The 20,184-nt window shown below is 37.6% G+C and overlaps 1 protein-coding gene across 1 annotated transcript in view; it reads left to right on the top strand.

Moving 5' to 3' along the window:
- The window catches only part of ZNF407 (zinc finger protein 407), a 351,767-nt gene that overhangs the window by 124,944 nt on the left and 206,639 nt on the right, over positions 1 to 20,184 (top strand). Inside the window, exon 4 of the mRNA XM_052786923.1 lies at positions 13,915 to 13,989. Within this exon, the coding sequence (XP_052642883.1) occupies positions 13,915 to 13,989 (75 nt within the window). The remainder of the gene's footprint in view (positions 1 to 13,914; positions 13,990 to 20,184) is intronic.

Genomic DNA, 20,184 nt, shown 5'->3' with positions numbered 1-20,184 from the left:
TCTGATTAAGTAAAAAGATGTAAAAGGCTTTGCTTCATTGTTATCTTGATTTGATATATTATCATATCTAATAAATGTATAAGTGTGGAGGGTCTTTTTGGGGGGGGGGGGGAGTAGTATATATCATTCTCCACTGTGGATTCATTTGGGTAATTTGATTTGACTGGCTTGATTTTTGTTTCTGTGCTTCCTGTTCTTTAACTTAAAAATGGTCCTCTTGTAAAATGCATGTAATTTTTTTTTCTTTTTTTCCTATTTGGTGGTGTTAATCAAGCCATAATATGGTTTTCATGGTTGTTTTCTTTAATGCCAGGATCTTTTTTTAGAAAGGCAGCAGGTTTATATCTAGGGAATGTAGAAATTTCTTGTCTGTAGTTATATGCAGTAAACAGCATGATACATTTTTTTAATTTTAATATCTATCTTTGAAAAGCTAAATTTTGCTACTAGGATATGATCTCTATATTGCAATGTGAAAAAGAGGGAGTGAACTTTATTATACAGGAGAATTTCATGGCATTTTACCTGTTGAGGGCCCTGTAGAGCCAGAAGTATAGTACAGTGACTTGACTAAGTGACAGGCAGTAGCAGCCGTGGTGTCACTGTGTATTATCACCTCATGCTAGCTGGAAGCACTCCCTGAAGCCGATCTAGGTTGTATAGTCCTAGATGAGGTCTTCATGGGTGCTGACCATAAAAAGTTCATCAAAGTAATGAGGCGAGGCGAGAGCTTGGCGCTCATGGGCAGAGCTCAGCACCAAGGAGTGTGAACCGGCTCCAGCTGTGACAATAAAACAGCAGGTGGCTGCTGTCATTAGGGGTGGCAGATGAGGCAGGGGACTAACATTCAGCCCACAAAACTCTCATTTGTTAGCCATCGCCACTGTACCATGCAAAATAGCTTCCATCTCAGTCAATTTTACTTTGCAAAATATTACACAGTCACCATAAGAAAATTAGAGCCTTGGGTTTACAGGTTCCTTGGATCTTATTATCAGAAAACTCTGCACTCTCAGGTTATGTGGAAAATTGGACTTTTTTTCTCCCCTGAACAGTTTGAGGATCTTTAGAGTAATTTTATAATAGGACGTTTCCACCCAGGCATGGTTTATTGGTTAATATTTTGGACTATTTTGTTTGTAACTCTTCAAAAAATCAATTCCATCCCTCTATTTGGCTATGTGTTGCATGTAACATTGCCTACTATTCAGTACTATAGAAGTTGCACACTGATCAGACTATTTCTGCCTCCATGTCTGTCCAGGTAGGCATTTCATGTCATAAGTAATGGTTTTGGGGGTTCTGCTAATCTGAGAAATTGTAAAGAAACATTTCATTTTTTTTGTTTGCTTATTTCTGTTTGTAACAAGTGAGAAAGCATTTTGTATGTATTTAATCTTTGCAGAGCATAATAGTAACTGCCTAAAATTTGAGGCCTTTCTTTTCTGAAAACCATCCCGGGGTGACTCAGCCCTTCCGATGCATAGAATGCAGTGAGCCCTGTGGGTCTCATGGGTCAAACAGTGGGGAGCTGCATTTGTTCCAAAGTGAGAGCCATTTTATTTTTATCGCATTACAAAGCTAAGCAGAGAGTTGTGTGTCGGTGCTTACATGCTCTGTTCCATAGCTGTGAGCAACCTCTGGGAAATACGGTGTTTTCAGGTGGTTATTTGGACACATAGGTGTTTTTGTGTACACACGCCTCAATATTTATTGAATTTCAGTGCTCTAACAGGAATACGCTAAAAAAAAAAAAGAAAAAAATGTGATGCAATACTGAATAAAATGGAGTCCCACCATGTGTGTTAGTACCTGTGTCGCCTTTGCTGTTAGGTTCCCCTCCTACCGAAAGTGGATCTGTGGGATCCTATCGCTTCATGCTAGCACTTGAGATAAGGCTTTATGGGGTTGTGGTTGCAACAACAGCAAGGATCAGAAAAGGAAAAACCCTTTAATTGTAGCTTCATTTCAGAAAGACACTGAGACTGAAAATAGTTTTTCATAAAGAGACGTGGTTTATGTCTCTTTATAGGACCAGGTTGTCGCTTTATATGTAAAAACTGAAGTTCTGTAATTTATCGTGGTAGTAACGTACCTCAGAAACTTGGTTGGCGAGCTCAGAAAAAGCTGAATTCCTTTTATTGCATCTTTTCAGGTAATTTATCAATTCTCCTTTCTTTTTTAGATAACGTGCCATAAGCTTTTCTTTGCAACAAAACTGATTTCTCCTTCACTTGTTTGTTCATATGTACACTCAATATGTGTGAGTAAGTATATCTAGGCCCTTGAGATCAAAGATGGTTTTTTTCTTAATTCCATTGGGCACCTATGTAGTTCCCATCTCTCTCATGCTTGTTTTGTGGCCAGAAATGGTCAGAGTTAATCTTAACTGCTGGCTGGGATTGGAATATTCTTTGCCAGAGAACATCTTCTGCTGTGTCACAGATATCATCTTTATGACTGTACTGATTTGTCTGATCTATATTCCTCTGGTTTTCCCAGACTGGTAACAGTCTTCATACCTAGTGCATGCAATATCCATACTGGACTGCAAGAACGGATTTTTTTGTGCAAAAGATCCTTCTAAATTCAGTGGGGGTTTTTATTGTCTTTATTGCTTCAATAACAATTGTATCTCAGGTGAGTACTCTATTAATCCCTGCAGTCCTGGCTTTGGACTTCTGTGTCTGAAGTGGGTCCTGCTGGACATCAAAGGCAAACCTAAGGAACACCAGACTGCGCTTAGCAGCTTTAGTGACTAATAATTCTCCTACTAAGTCTCTCATGGGACAAGTGGAGTAATGCCACTGTTACCACCTGGAACTCTCATTTGGATAGACTTCCTTGCTGTTCTTAATATCATCTGTACACTCTATGTTCAGTGCCATAATTTGAGGGAGTTTTGTAGATCTGTAGTATTTGCAGAGTGCATAAGAGTTCCGCATATCATGGTTTCCTCTAACAGTCCCTGTTACTTTCTTCAGCCAGCCTCCTCCTCCTTCAGTGGTAGGAGAAGGAAGTTGTTGCAACTCTCAGCTTTTGGGGAGAGTTGGGGGTGGCTGAGATGGGAATATCTGGAGACATTAAGACGCCACTTGAGATTGAAAACTCTGGGCTTTTAATTATGCTTAGTGACTAATGGAGATGTCTTTTAACAATGAAAAATCAAATGTTAATCAAAGATACTAGCCAAGTGTTAGGCATAAAATATGGTTGGCCTGATGGCACAGTGTTTGGTGGTTCTTAGTCTCTGAGGTAGCAATGGCTGGGCTTGAGAACCCTTGGACAAGGAAAGCCAGACAGAACCAAGGTGGGTGTCCTCCCCTCCCTGCCCCGCCCCATGCTGCAAACACGTTTATGTGTATACAAGTACCAGGTGCATTTTTATGGCTGGAAACCAATCTAATCCAAAGGATTACCTTCTTTTTTCCTTGGCTGGAACCAGTCTGTTCTGATTTGACCAGACTGTTGTTAAAGGTTCATCCATGTGGATGGTACTTCTGATGGTTACATATTAGGTCCTGCTGTCATAGTTTTACTATTTTTATGCAGTTGCAGCTACTTTGGCAAACAGATATTCTGTAGTATTTTGCTTTCTACCTTAAGTCAAACAGTCTTGTAGAATGCCTGGATGTAAGGCAAAAAGGGTATGTTTTACAGCTGAATTTAAGTCTCAGGAATAAACAAATCAACCAGCACTTGCTTTTCTATGTCAAGTGAAGACCTAGGGCAAGATTCTCACTACTCTCACAGATCAAGCAGACTGCAGAGCCTTAGCTCCAGCCACCATCTATCACCAGCAGCGCTTTCAAATTGTGGGTAAATTGTCAATAAAAATTGTGTATGCTTTCTGATTGTGTATGACTTCTGAGCAGTTCAGTCATCAGATAGTGACCAATTTATTCATCTCATTCCTTTCTTCGTACCTCGCAACTTTGCAGAAGACTGCAGGCACTGTAGCTGCTGAATTGACTGAGTTATATATGGTGGCACTGTTACTCCAGGCCCTATATGTTTTCTAGCCCACAATCAACTATCTTTAGATTTGTTTTGATTTCCTTTAAAGACAGGCAAGAGTAGATTCTTTTGATGAGGAGGATTTTGCTCTCAAGATAGCTCTTCCTGTAGAAGCTCTGCATAAACCTGGTAACTCAGTCTGCAGTGCAATTTCTGAGCAGTTAGGAAGAAGCTACAACATCAAAAGTGTCTTCTTGTTCAATAAGAACAAAAGATTAAAATTAAGTATGCTTGGCTCTATTCATTCTGCTTTTAAGTAGAAACTCATTGAAACATCCTTATTTTGAGATAGTCTTGCAGGCTGTTTCTTACACTTTCAACATACATAGACTTTGCTCCTTAGAATAGCTAGGAAGCTCTGTACAAACTGTCTGCAGAAAGTCAGATATTTCAAAACTCCTCTCAGGGCACTTAGAGATGTGGTTCACATGACTTTCCCAAAAGGTTGAATCTACTTGGAAGAAATTCCCACTTCAAACGTTAGTCTGTTCATACTGCTGTCTCTTTCCAGATGCAAGATGATGATACGTGGAACTGATGCCTACTGCATCAAATTCTGTATCTGAAGTCCTGAGCATGCTAGGAGATAGACTGGATCACGAGTAGGGAGACAGGCCAATGTCTGAAGAAAGGGAGGGAGTGGAAAAGGGGGGGACTAGAGTTATGGGAATGTTGGATGTACATATTGTGAGAAAAGAGAGGACATAAGCAATTTCTCGGTGGCAAGGCTGGTAGGCGTTGTTTTGGATCACATAAATGAAGGCTTACAGCTATAAGCACAATTTAAAGCATTCCTGCAGCCTCAATTTGCATAACAAGTATGTTCTCTGGTGGTGGTGTGTTCCTGGATGTTGATGGTAGCCTCTTTTAGATGCAAGGCACTCCCAACACTGAGCCTAAGGCTGCATTTCAGAATTTAGGCGAAGAGGTTCTGCATCGTAATAGTCCGAGAGGTTGATAGTGGTGCTACAGAAAGCACGTTGCAATTCTGTCTTTTTTTTTCTTTTTTTTTTTTTTAGTACTTTGTGCAGCTGTTAGATTACCAAACACCTGTTAGAGGTGACAGTTACAGATGTTTGATAACCAATGAAAATTAATAGAACATGTGATTTTTTTTTTTTTTTTTTTTTTTAGCTTAGAAGTGATTTGGTAAGGTGTGTTTAGAAATGTAATTACATACTGCTGCTGTCTACCATTATCACTTAACATTCATTAACTCCTCTGAATATTGAAACAAACATTTCTTGTAGCGGTACTAATTTTCTCATGTATTTAAGGTGATTTCCTGACAGAGTGAACACCTTCTGACTTTAAACTTTTTGCCACTGTTCAGCTATTTTTAGTATGCTCATTAAGCAAACAAAATAAGTAGAGAGCCATTTGTTTACTTACCTATCAATTTAGCAATATACTGTATAATAAACAATCCCCTATTTATTTCAGTTTTTTACTAGCCAATGTTTTATTTGACTCTGACAGAATTGTGGATATTTAGATGGACAGTAGATCAATTTTCAGCAGGAAAATTCAAGTTTAAAACAAAAAATATTTCATTACATTTTATTTGTTTGAGAAGAATACCTAGCAGCATAATGCTGAAGTATTTTGTTATAGTAATGGTGCATGTTTCATTTCACCAGTTTCATTTCTAAGCATAGGTGTTTGGCGAGAATTAAAAGGTATGCATTTCCTAAAATTGATTGCATTTTGTTTGGGGTTTTTTTGGTCTGACCTGTTTCACTGGTCATTAATTTTTAATCTAATCATAAATGATATTTTGTTGTGAATTTTGTAGACTTCCTAATTCCTGAGGTTTGGAGGGCAGTGGCGGTAAGAAGATGCCACCACTTCAAACTCTCTGTTGTTCATTTAAGATGTCATAGGGTACTGTAAGAAAAGACCCACTTGTTTTCAGAGAAATCCTCTACTAAGTCACTTTAAGCTGACTAGTATTTCCCTTGATTTGCATGCTGTTATGGCTTGAAACAGCAGACACGACCTTCTGGTGTAGTTTTATTATGGTATTGTGAAATGGATAATGCTTTGGGCCCTGTTCTGTCACTTCTTATGCATGCACATCTGAAAGTGTATTGGCGGCGTTTTATATGGTCCAAACTATATTTCTTATGTATAGTATGATGATGCATCATTTACTGAAATATTTGTCCATGCGGTAGTGTTTAATTGTGCAATCCAGCCTATATGCTTTCAGCCACACGGTAAGATTCTCTTGAAGTAACCAAGTCCCATTTTCAGCAGAGAGTTACGCACTAAACAGTGCAATGGCTTTCTCCCTCCTTTAAGGAGGCAAAGTGTGTGGTCTCTGGAAGCTGTTGTCAGTGCACGTAAACAGTACCATATTTACTGTATGCCATGTGAGCTGCTTTTCATTGTATCTCCAAATCTAAAAGTTGTCAGTTCCACTCTTAATTTTCCTCTCACCTTTACGTTAATAACAGTTATCACTATCTGGACTTGGCTTATTCCTGCATCTGCTATTGAAGGGTACTTTTTGTATTTAAAGAAAACCCACCACAAAAACCCCAAACCAATAAAATTCAGAATGGACCTATAGCTAACTTACAGGAAACCTTTCTGATTTCAGTTACAAAATATGTAACTTCAGGTGAGGCACGCAATAACAAATAAGTGAGTTCCCTCGTGGGGGAGGAAATAATGTAAATACTGCCAGTGTATTCCTCTTTTGCCACAGTCCTTACAATGACAGACAATTTCTGTCCTGGATGGTTTACATTATAACATACATCTCTTAAAAGAGGGATGGCGAGAGGACTCTGCAACTTTGGATGGCAAGATCTCTCCAAGTCAGCTTGAGTGGAGTAGTAGAGGATGTTTTCTGGTTTATTTAGTTTGCTCTTCCTTTGTACCCAGGTCTCTTCTGCCAGAATATGTAAAAGGAGATAATTGTGCTTATTGCTACTATTTTATGGCCATGTGGCTAATAATTCTTTCACATCTTGAGGGACACAGATTGGTGGCAGAAAGCAACAAGAATATTTTGAGGGATGTCTCTCTCTTCTGGTTGATAGATGCAGGAATATGCAGGAACAACATAGTCGATTGATTGATAGTGCGCAACTCGTCCATAATGATCTGTCTGATATAGCAGTAAATTATTTTTGAGATTGATGCAGGTCATTGAACAGCACATTGACAATCCTGTTGTCTGTCATCCTGTTCAAAGCAAGTCAGGAACAGTAGCTGCTGTGATACTCAAGTCTACCTTGGGTGCAAGATGTGTACAGGTGTTCCACTAGTATAAGTTGTTTTCTCCCTTCATTTTTTTCATTGACCACCTTGACTTCATTGCTAGCTCATTACAAGTAACAGTAAAAATGAGATGAGGTATTTTTAGAAGAGAAGGCTGTAGTCTGTTGCACCGATGCTTTCGTATTGACATAAAATTAATTTTTGACAATGTTGGGTTTTGAACTTCAGCAACAAAACATCTCCATGGAAAAGCTGAAAAGTTAATAAATAATTAAGAAACATACCTGATTGTTGCGTGGAAAATTGTTAAGTTAAAAAAACCAACCAACCAACCAAAAAAACTAACAACCAAAAAAACCCACCTTCAAACTTAAGGCAGAAGGGCTAATAATTCTCAGAAATTTAAAACTTATGTTAGTCTTTAGGTTCCATGAATTACCATGATATTCTTGCCGTGGTACTATGGTTCTTGTCTTGTTAGTGATGGCAAAGTTGTCCTCATTTTACCTCTTCTGGTTTCTGTTCTCAAGAGAAAAAGTTTGTATTTTCCAGTCTGCCAAGTTGCTCACACTTGAAGATGATGAGGAAGGAGCCACATATGCCAAATGTATGCGTTTTACTTTCCAGTTTAATTGTGACTGTTAGTGAGGGTGGAGCATAAAATAGCCATATCGTTCTTGAACACATGGGGTCAGCAGGGAGTATAAGGCAGTGCGTCACAGGGCTCTCAACATCGCAGACTGGGTGATTATAGGTGGCTTGTTAACCTTCTGAAATGTTATTGTTTTGGTTTTTTTTTTCCTAAACTTAAGAAGAATAACTGTAACTGTTAGCTGGAAGTAATAAGACCTGCTTCATTTTGCTGCTAAATGAGTCAGCAGAAAACCCCAGCTTTCCTATGCAGGGTTCTAGGACTTGACGTCCTGTCACAGAGGGCATGAAGTTTTTCAGATATTTGGATGTTTTCCACACTAGGCTTCGCCCTGCCAGATATTTACTTGAACCTGACATCTTGTCACAAAGGGCATGAAGCCTTTCAGACTACTGGATATCTTCCATACCAGACTCTGCCCTGCCAGATACTTTCTTTTAAATTGAGTCCCTTGCGCGCAGTCATGCAAGAGAGTTATCAGTGCCCCAGTCTGGACCCTTCAGAATCAGCAAACATCCACAAATGATGGACTTGAAGAAATTCCCAGGAATTTAGACTTTTGATGCATGGAAAAAAAGATTACTTGTTCATAGAAAACCATTGCTTTCTGGGCAGTTCTGTGTTTTCCTCTGCGGCCTTGTTCCTGAAGCTGACCTGCTGAATACAAAATTGTGACAGAGAGATGAGATTTGGGTAGCAACTTTTTATATAATTTTGACACCTTGAAAACATAGTTTTTCAAGTTCATATGGACTGTTCATGCACTATTTGACTAAGTCCTGATCTGAATATATGAAGTTCTACTTTTATGTGTAGAGCATGTACAAATCTAAAGTACATGCAAAAACTGTAATTACATATACAAGTTTTATTGAACATTCCGAAATGCATGTGGGTCATGATATTCCTTGAGAAACTGCACTATTTCTTTCTCTTACTAATTGATACCCCTGTTGGCATGAATCCATGTGACCCACTCATTCAACTACAATTAGGGTTTGCAGCGTATTTCAAGACACAGTAAAGAACAAGAGCACTTCATTCAGGTAATAAGAACCATTAAGCCTGTGTTGTTTACTTGCCCGAACGTGCTGTCCCCCGTCTTGGCATGATCCATGCAGCTTGCCTTGATTTTCTGGTTTCTTGCCTCAGGTGAAGATACAAGGACAGAAATTCAAGCACAGATCATGGAAAACAAAAACTGATGCAGACAGGATAATACATTATTTCCTTATATCTGTGATGGTGTATAAAAGTTTAAGAGATCCTTTTTCTTATTATTCCTTGAAGCTGTCGGATCTCCCAGGTGATTTATCCAAAATGGTAAACCATTCTATCCTGAGTGCCTGAAACCTATGATAAAACCAAGTACTAAATACTAATAATTTAAAAATAGCATTCTATTCTGGTTTTTTTGGTTTTGTTTGTGGGTGTTGTGGTGTGGTTTGGTTTTTTTTTTTTGTTTTGTTTGTTTGTTTTAAAAAGGATTTCAAGGAGCATTTTAAAGCATCCTGTGTACTTGGGGGCCTGCACATGTCATGTAATAGCTTACCTGTATTTTCAGGGTTAAATTCCTGTATAAAGAAGTTCTGGACAGTTTAAAGGAGATGTAAAGGATATTGAGAATATGAATAAAGGGTAGATATTCATTGTTATTCTCCTGGACTTTTCTGCTGTCATTGAACATTGTTGTCTGTAAGATAAATTCTCCAAGAGCAGTTCCAGAGAGCAATGTATCCTCTGAGAAGTGATTTAAAATTGCTCTTCAACTGCTGGATACCTTGTTTGTAGAGTCCCACAAAAATAAATTCTTGTGCTGGTCCTCCTCAGCAGTTATGTGCAGTTACAAGATGACTGGTCTGTTGACATAACTTCAAGTGACTTTCTGGTAGGGGTAAGATGTAGCTCCTTCCCTGGAACTAGGCCAAGGCTGAGCACTTGCACATAGGAAGATAACAGATTTCGTGACTTTATGGTCCAGAATGCTTGTTTTGGTTGGGGGGTGTGTGTGGGGGGCTTAACTTGGCTTTTCACTAACACAGATACACACATATTAAGAACAAAAAGATTCAAAACGTAATAAAACCTAGACACTTTTGCCCTCTTAAAACAAGATACTTCACAGAGCACAACTCTCTCCCTGCAGAGAAAATGAGAGAACAGACAATACGTGATAGATTATTCGTATTCCTTGGGTACTGCGATGATAAACATTGTACATGCTGAAGAACTTGTATTACACTAGAATAAAAAGTGGGAGTAAAGATTGTCCAATATGTTTCTTTATTCCCAGAATTAGAAGTCCCTTTCTTTTGTACATTAAAATATGCTTTTATAACTGAAGACAAGTCTGTAGAGGCTCCTAAATCAGTTACAGACATTCTCAGAGTGAGTCCAAGTACTGTTTGAAGACTGCCATGGAATATGAGTGGACACGTTCCTACAAAGCCACAACTCTTCTAAACTGAAAACAGAATATTCTGCGAACTTATTTTGGGAAAGGTGCTCATGTATTTCCGATTGAAAGTTATTTTTATTTATAGTTTATGTGCAAAAAATTGTCCGTAGGGAGCATGGATGCTATTCTAAAGCTCTGTGTCATTTTTCAACCTGTCTTTAATTTATCCTGAGGTTTGAACATAGGGTGTGTAAGATGGAGGATGTTGCTAGTTTGGAGCCAGAGTAGTTGAAAAATCACTAAAAAAGTTAAACCAACAAAATGCTGCTGCAAGCAAATGAAATCCTACCTACTCACCTTTATCTACTGCAAGAGGAGACTTCTAGGAGCAGTCTTCCGAATGAATGGAAGGAACTGCCAGTGACCATGGCTTGGATGTATAGGCTAGGTGTTTCTGCCTTTTGAGATGTGACCCTCAGGAGAGCAGCTGGGCTGTGACTTCTGTCTTCATGTGAGTTGGGGATGAGTATGTCCAGATCAGAGTTTGTAAAACTGGTTCCAGGCCTCTAGTCTGACCTGCCTTGTGTGTATTGGAAACAGTAGAGTATGGCAATTACAGGTTTTTCCTGCTCCCTTTTGATGTGTTTCTGAAACTAGTTAATTTCTACCAGTTAATTTGAATATTTCTATTTCCACTAGAAATAAAAAAATAAGAAATGAGAAATTCAGTGAAGCTTACTTCATTGAACTGGTGCTTACTGCAGCTGATGGAAAGATTCCCTTTGATTTGAAGATGTATTAGAGCAACATATCTTGAAAGCATTCGCTCTTTGAGTCCTTACTGGTGTCACCCAGACTCCCCTTAAGATTCGTTTCAAAACACCAAGGCGAAGTCATGTGTCTCTATTCAGTTCTGGTGGTATCTTAGGAATAACTGATTTACCTCAGCAGAGGTAAATAGCATAGGCAAAACCAATATTTTTGACCACTAAAACAGTAATTGCTTAGAAACCCGGAGTAACTGAATATACTGAAAACACTTTTTGTGTTTGTTTTGTAAAGCCAGCAAACACTGCTACCACCTCTCTCTTAAAATCACCTGCAGTATTTAGTAAACATAAACAAATAGTTCCCACACTTGGGGGGTGGGGTGGGGGGTGTGTGGGGGGGGTTGGTTGGTTTGTTTTTTGGTTGTTGTTTTGGTTTGGTTTTAGCTTGTCCTCAAACTCAGCATCCAAACCAAGATGTTTAGACTTTGCATCAATTCGAAGGAAAAAAATTCTTTTGTTTCAATAACGGCTGACTCTGGTAATATTTTTTTATCTCATTCTCAATTTCTTATGAAAATAACAACTTTGCTTTTATTTTTAAGGCCTGATTCTGTAAGGTGGGGAGCTGTTCCTGAGCTATGCTGAGCATTCCAGGCTTGCACGGAAGCATTCTGCTGTCCTCAAGTCTTAAGTCTTCAAGCCTTACATTAAAAAGCTTAAAATGCTAGTAGGTGCTGAGACACTTACTGAGTCAGTCTTCATTTTATTTGTGCTGTGTAACAGCAGCAAAATGGTTACTCAGAACCTAGATACAACAGAGAGGAGGCAGCTAATGCGAGATTAATTGCTTCACATTATTAACAAGGCCTTTGTCTTTGATTTTGCAGAAAGGTATGTCTGTCTGTACCCCCTGCAGTTGTGCAGTATAAGAAATGTTCAGCTTTTGTTTGGAAGCTTCAAGTACACAGGCTCAGAAGGAAAAAAAAAAAAACAAACCCAAAACAACCAACTTCCCTAGAAATACTGTGTGGCTGGTTGGGGTCTTTATGTTCCATGTAAATAGCAAAGTATGCCTTTACAACTTCGATTGCACATTGCCCTTTCACAGTCATGTCTTTGGTTTATTTTTCTTTTAGAGAAGGGAAAGAATGGAGGTTTGTAACAGGAAATACAAGTATTAATAAATTAAAATCTGTTTGGTACCTTTCACAGCTGTGTGGAAATGGTTAGTATTTCTGCTGAAAAGCAAGGGCGCAGTACGTTTTGAATGCCTTGTGCTGTTATTAGAACACTTTTTTTGTCACAATTATTTTCCCTATGTACAGTAATTCTGATGACACTTGCATAGTAATGATGGTAATGGTGTGATAGATTATTCACGGTTGTAATGATTATGGTGCCATACTTATAAATTGTGTAGGGAAAAGTATTTAAGATATTTTTTTAATGTCTTTTTTGTAAAAAAATAAGGAAATTGCTATCATTTAAATAAGGCGGAATTATATTCTTACACCTTAAGGGATGCACAAGAGAGATTCTCTGTAATAATGTGAAAGTGCCCGAAGTAGATCAGACATGGAGAAGCTACATTAACATATTTTTAAAGGAAAAGTACTGTCTCTTGGCTTTTGTGGCTCTTATACCCCATAGTGCTAGTGTTTTACAGTCCTTCCATTGTCCATTACTGCAAACACGTCCAGATGAATTCAGCGTTTAATGTTAAAAATCTTATAACATGCCAGTTTGATTTGTAGCCCTTCATATCATAGAATGCTAATTAAAATCATATTTTTGCATATGTCATGCCTTTCATGTACATATGCAAATACAGTCTATTGCCTTTCAGCTATTAGTAATTAACTTTATGAAGGACAGCTGTAATACATAATTAACAAAAATGTTTGCAAGCCCTTTTCACACTGAAAGTTGCAGCAGTAAAATTTTTGCTTATCGAGAGAACCATTTTAGTTTGAAGGTTCAGTCTACCTAAATTGTTTGAAGCAGTCACGTGATGTAATTAAATTGATGTTATAGTCTTATCAGCAGAAGAATGGTACTTGATAGGCTCCTATCTGTTTCATTACGTATGTCACCAAAATTAAAATAAATTATCTGTGTTTTGTTTGGTAGAAACGTAATGCCAAGTTGTATATATTTTGTTGCTGCTATTGATGCTTTGAATGTCTTGCCAGCTTGAACAATATTCCTGCTCAAAGTGCATTCAAGACCACATGCTTCACCTTTTCCATCCTCTTTTTCACAAGGCTATAAAATAACTAAGGCTATTAATTTGTTTCCATGTGTATCTCTTTAAATAATTAATACAATGAAGTCTGACCAGACATAAGCAGTGATTAAAGCATCTGATCTTGCTGTATTTTTGTGTTACTCGTTAAAAATAATGGAACTACTTGTATGAACAAGGGTTGCAGGATGGGCCCATTATGCTTAAATAAATTCAAAGGTTTAACTAAAACTGTATTAGTTTATAATGTGAGAAAATGTTATTTAGGTAAAATAGAGTATGTTATCAGTATATTGTATGAGATGTTCTAATTTGCAAAGGGAAGCAGAAACAGGTTTTCCATTGTTTGACCAGTGATGTATGGTTGTGATTTTTTTACTCATAAGAAAAATAGCCAAGTGAGTGCAGTCTGAAGAAAACCTGTCGTTACAGAATGGACTTCCAGATTTAAATCGTAGTCTATCGGGGTTTTTTAAAAGTCCACCTTTAATAAAATATGCTCAAGTACATGCTCAAAACAGAAAAATACTTTTTTTTTTTTTTTTTAAATACAGTATGAATAAAGAAAATAATCTTCCTGGGTTTTCTGTTTGTTTGGTAGGGTGGCGTTTGTGATGAAGAAGCATTTGAATACTCATTTACTGGGCAAGCATGGAGTTGGCACACCCAAAGAAAGGTAAACTACTTTAAAATTCTTTCTCATTTTACCTTATACAATATGTGGAGATCTTATCTGGAATATTTGGCTTACCCAAAATGAAGTCGCCTGGACTTTAGGCTCAACTCCAACTACAGAGGGAGCTAACATGCTTAAGTGCTCTGCTACCGTGGTGCTTATGACATGTCTGTGGGTGTCAATAAAAAAATTGCTCTAGAAAGCAGTTCTATGTAAAAGGTGTAGGATTTGCACCTTTTTGGGCATTTTTTTGACAGGTGATATTATTTTCTCAAAATTTCCATAGTTGTAACTGTCCCTCCAAGTACAATTTTTTTTTTTTTCCCCCTTGCTGGCCTTGATGCTCATAGGCTTATAAAATGACTTCCCAAGATTTATGTTGATCACTGAGGTCAAAGCCACAGAGGAGTAAAAAAAAAAAAAAAAAAAAAGTTTCCTCAGTGTTCTTGGGCAGGAATAGAGATCTGGTGTTTTGACTATTTTTAAAATGAATTAATTTATTTTTTCAACCTGTGTACAGTTATTTTCAAACTTTTTTCCAAGCAGGTTGTTTTTTCTGTGGTTTAAAATGTAACCGTGTTTAGAAAGTAAATGGCACTTTGTTTGCAGGTAAACAGATTTTGCCTCAGATTTATTAGACGCATTGTGGCATAGCTATTGCTATTTCATTGACTTTTTGGGGCAACTAGAAACGTGATGGGTTTGGATAGCCAAAAGGTCGCATCATCTCTTTCATTTTGGGTAGATGGAGGTATCCTACCTGCAGGGTTCATTGCTGGATACTTGATACTGTTTCAAGTATTACTGCCTTATGACTCGTTCTTCCGGTGCAGGCTTTCATAAATAAAAAGTATTTTCTGGTTTTGATATGAAAGAAGGGGAAAATAAATGATAGCTAGGAGTCGTAGGAGAATGCTGCAAAACTCTTTCTGGGTTGCGTTCATTTCTTGTTAAAGACACTGGAAATGGTCATCTATTAGACCCTTTCCTCACGAGTTTTTCACATTTAAATCACTGAGTGACCAAAGAGTAGAGTTTTAAATTAACACACCATATACACCTTACGTTTGACTAAACACTTGTTGAAGTGGTGCTTATATTTTTAATGAGATTTCCTCTACAAAGTGCTTAACCAGAATTTCCCTAACGCACGGTTATTTAAAGAGTTTTGAGATACTTTATTTCATCTAAAATATAGAATGATGCATTGAAACAACAATTACAATTTCATCAAAGCAGATATCGTATTAAAGTTTATGCTGGTTATCTTTTGTCATAGCACAATTACGAAAAATGTTTTGCTCTGGTGGCTTATTTTGTAACTAGAAGCATTCAATACCAATATGTTCTTTTACAAGGGAGGTACTTACTGTATAATCATCATAAATACAACATAGAGATAACTTGTGTTACCCTAGTGAATATGTGCACAATAAAGGATACATACAATAGATTTCCAAATATAGTATCTTAGCCTGAGAGGCATATTTTTAGCGATCATCATCTTGAAACGAATTCCTAAACAAGCAAGATGCTATAATCTAAATTGGTTGTTGCTGGCTTTTGTTTGCGTGTTTCTTCCGAAAGCCTTCTGGCCGTTTCCATTTTTCCCCGTTTCTTCCCGTATTCCTCAAAGGCTTTCTGGCTGGCCTGCCAGCATGGCGCGAGGAGGAGGAGGAGGAGGAGGGTCCTCCCCTGCCATCCCTTGGCACGGCGGCAGGTTCACAGCCCTTGCAGCCCCGGCTGCCGGCGGAGCAGAGAACCCAGCTCAGGCCTGCAACCTCTCTGCCCCATCTGCTAGCGCAGGCTGTTGCAGATTCACCCCCAGGCCAGCATAAACAAGTGATATTCGAGTGACTTCATACTCTCTTCTTTTGAAATTTCTTCATCCATCTTTTGAATATTTCGTATCTGCAATACTTTCTAGCTGGCGCGTCAGGTTAACGTAGGGCAGCATCAAATAGTAGTGGCAGAGCTACAACAACAACATAATTTTCTAGTAGTAGTCCCTCACTGGTGATGTGGATGTTTAAGCCATGTGATCCAGGGCAGAAAATACCAAACCACTGTTGCTTTCCTTTCCACCTTTCCCTTCCTGTTATGAGAGAGTTTGATGACTTTTAATGGCTTTAGGAACCAAAGAAATCCTTCTTCAGCATGTTAAACCATCACTTTGGGTATAAACATATTACAAATAAAGTTATGTAGTTTCCTTACCTATTTAAAACATTAATGCCTTGATTATAATTTTGCAAGCTTGCTATTTTTTAATTTCTCTAGGACAACATAATCAGTTTATTCTTTATGTTTTGAATTTGATTCTGCCCTCTGATACATTGCATATTATAGCAAATACTAATAGAAGCTAGCTAAATAGGCTGTGACAATTAAATTAATAATGCATTTTATTTGCAAGTGTTTAGTCTTCATGGTTTGACTGATATATGCAAAGATGGTAATTTATTAAAAGTAAATTCATGTAATTGTACTACAGAATTTGATGGACCAAAAAAAGTTGTCAGCATGACTATCATCAAAAACAGAAAATTGAAATAAGTTCAAAAGGGTGCTTGAAAAAAATAGTTATAACCTATACACCCTGAGAAATGGGTGCCCTTTTAACAAACTTCTCAGAAAGGAATTTCTGGTGACAAATATTGAGATAGTTCTGAGAGGGAGAAAAAAAAAAATACATCTACAATTTATTAAGCAGTACTGAACTAGTGCACCTTGCTCTCTCTAGCTTTCTGTAACCCATAACTATTGCTTTTTTGTATGCACAAAAGGGAGGTGTTGTGGAGGCAGTGGAAGTGTTTGCATGTGCAGATATAGAAAATAAGTATAATTAATAATAAGACTGCTACTAAAACTTCTTTTGTTTTGAGTTTTTTCTTTTTTTTTTTTTTTCCTTTGGAATGCAAAATTGATTTAAGGGGAAAATACCGTGCAATTGAAAATCACAGAAGTTTAAAAAAATAACCTTGTAGTAAATATCTGCACATTTCAGCCACAAAAAACTCTACTGCCTAGTCCATTATGATTATTACCATTTAATAGCTAACTCAAAAGTGGAATGTTTTAACACAGAAATTCCTCTAAGGTATTTTTTCCTGTTATTGGAACTGTGATAGTGATTTATTGTCAACTTGAATGTGTCTCAAAACTGGCATGTTATCTGCTAAGTCCAAGGCCAGTACATATTTGGTACTTCAGTGTCAGTAATCTTCATGGGACCTATAACTATATCTTATTGGCAGGATAAATCTTTGCCTACACCTTTATTGTGTCTAGGAGACAATGTGGTTGAGGACAAGGTGAATGCATCAGTAGTGTTAATGGTGCCAAGTTCTAATTTCTGTTACGTCATTATTTTACTTAGGTGTAAATTGTGGCAAACCAGAACAAACAGAGATATTTTGCTATTGAGTATAAGATATATACATGCACACATAAAAATTCGAGCAAGAAAATAAAAATAAAATCACAAAGTCATTCATCAGTGAGACTGAATTTTGCCACTATTAAGCACAACTCTGGATTTAGAAATCTTTCATATGACAAATACATTTAACTATTCTTTAGAGATTTTTTTTTTTCAGGGCACCATTAATGTGTACAATATACATCTCATAGTGTGTAAGACTTTGTTAACTAGAATTCTGATACATCTGTTTTAAACTTTTTTTTATATGTTTGCCACAGAAAGGCCTTTACTGACAGTTGTTTAATTACCTCATCTTCCTTATGAATTTTAAATGATGATTTGCCTCTGAAGTAACTTTTTGCATATGAGTAAATCCCATTGAGTCAAATAGGATCATTCATATATATAAAGTCACTTGGAGCACAAACACTTGCTGAACTGGAATCTGTGTTACAAACCATTTTCTGTAAAGGTTCTTAATAGTATGTTTGGGTTTTGTAAGGTGGTACTGGCATTTTTTTTGTGTGCTTTGAAAATGGGATCAATGTTACAGTGCTAGTAACATCATATGACAACCATGATTTTCAAATGATCTTAATTAATTGGAAAAGCTGTGTAATGATTTCAACTTGAGAGCAATAGCTATAAGTAAATACGTATTACTATGTAATGGGAGCCTAAATATATTTGAGATGCTCTTTCAAATAATGTTGAAAGATAGTGTACTTCTAAAATTTGTGTATTTTTTGCACAACTGCTTTGAAGTAAAAAAGAGGAATTTCCTAGGTGCCTTTTGTTCAATGTGCTTGCATAAGTCCACGTGAATTTTGGAATATAGAATGCTAATAATGTGTGGTATAAATATTGTAAAATATACCAGACCGCATGGTATGTCATTGGAAGGCATTGTTGAAGTCTGAAAGAAAAGTAGCTAGGAAAAATGAGTGGGGGTTTGATGTTCCGTATACTCTTTAGAAAACTGTTTTGTAATAAATTGCAGTGTCCTGGTATTTCCATTTTGAATGTAAAACTAGAAGTGAATCAAGTCTAGCAGTCCAACCCTCTTCTATTTAATTCAACTATTAATCCTTCTTTTGAAACATTTTTCTTTGGGTAGAGAAATTTCTTATAGTAACTATTTGATATGCTTTTTTTGGACAATATTACCCTGTACCTGCAAAATAAAAAGATCCAGTTCATGTTACAGCAAATTGTGGGAAAACACAAAAGTGGCAAAAGTCAGAGTGATGTGTCATACATGTATATATATGTATGCAATCGTCTTGTAATAACTTACTCATGTTCCAAAGGAATAAGCTCTGTGACTGTCTCACGGGAAGGTTTCCAGTTAGAGGTGTTGGTAGTACATACGGATACGCAGAGGAGAGGCTACCTGTAACCACCGGAGAGTAATGTGCCGAGTCTTGCCTTCAAGCTTTGTCATCACCTTTTACTGCTTCTTGCAAATAATTTCAAGCTTTTCAACTGAAACCTAACATTACTAGTTTAACTGGATAGGAATGAAAAACTTAATTGATTGCTTCCTGTGTTTGGCTTAAAAAGGATCCTGGAGAGTTACAGAATCATTCTTTGGAAAAGCCCTAAGGAAGGGAGTGTAGCTTTTCCTTGAAGTATTTAGTAGTCAGAAACTTGTGGTGAGAGGAGGGGAGTGGAAAGGACTCAGCGTTTTAGTATTGGTTCGGAGTTAAAGTTTTACCCAAGATCTATTTAAGCTTTCAGTATTTTGGAGGCTTAGTTGACCTTCGAAAGCAGTATTTTCCTGCAGAGTTCAGCTGTTGGCTGGTGCTATACTGTTTCAGAGTGTGAGTGTAGGTACAGGCTCCACAGTCGCTTGCTGCCAGAGTGCTCTTCTCTGTCTGTGGCTGACCCAAGGAACATGAGGAAGCCATTTCGGTTACCTGAGCTTCCTCAGGTACTAGAAGTAGATGATGTGCTGAAAATTCACAGCTAGGTTTCCTCTTGGCTTGTTGTCTGGACAGGCATCATACGCATTTCCTTTGCTACGAAGAAATGAAAAGAGGAGGCAGCCATTTATAATTTTGAAGTCTGTTTTCACAAAGACAAGTGATGAATTCAGCATCTTATCAGAAAGAAAAATAACAACTGAAGGATGATGTTATTTTACTACTACTCATTATTTGTTCTTCTTATCAAATCCTGGAGATCTTATAGTTCAGTTCAGAAGGAGGGGCAATCTGAAGCAAGTTTATTTTAGTTGTCAGATGTGATGTGAGATGTTTTGGAAATTTCTGTAGTCAGCAACAATCTTCCTGTCGGGGAGGCTTAGCTGCTATGGGTAGAAGATAGAGGGAGCACCTAATGGGATGCACGTTGTCCACAGTGAGCACCTCTGGCTAATTTTAAGCATCGTAACAAGATATAAATGATGATCTCATTGTATTCATAAATAACCAAGTACTGTCTAGAGCCTAGGTTATTAGTTTCATTAGCAAGCGTACACTAACGTTGTCTGTGGATCTGTGGAACACCGTATGGGTAGTTGCTGAAAGCTGCAGGTTTGTTGGGTTTTTTTTTTTTTTCACAACAGTCTGTTTCCAAGGAAAACACAGCTAGTAGTTGCATGCCATCAGCCAAAAAGTAGTCAGCTGCAAACTAATTCCTCCTCTGTTGCAGTCAGCTGAAAGTAAGCTGTTCCAGTCCTATGTCCCAGCTTGCTTCTTCCACTGTGTAAGTCAACCATGCAGGCCGAAAGGGTAAGGATTAGGATGGCAATATATCTCCAAATCCCT

This window comes from Harpia harpyja, chromosome 5 (genome assembly GCF_026419915.1).
Source record: "Harpia harpyja isolate bHarHar1 chromosome 5, bHarHar1 primary haplotype, whole genome shotgun sequence".
NCBI classification, from domain to species: domain Eukaryota; kingdom Metazoa; phylum Chordata; class Aves; order Accipitriformes; family Accipitridae; genus Harpia; species Harpia harpyja.
This window is presented reverse-complemented; position numbering and strand designations above follow the sequence as displayed.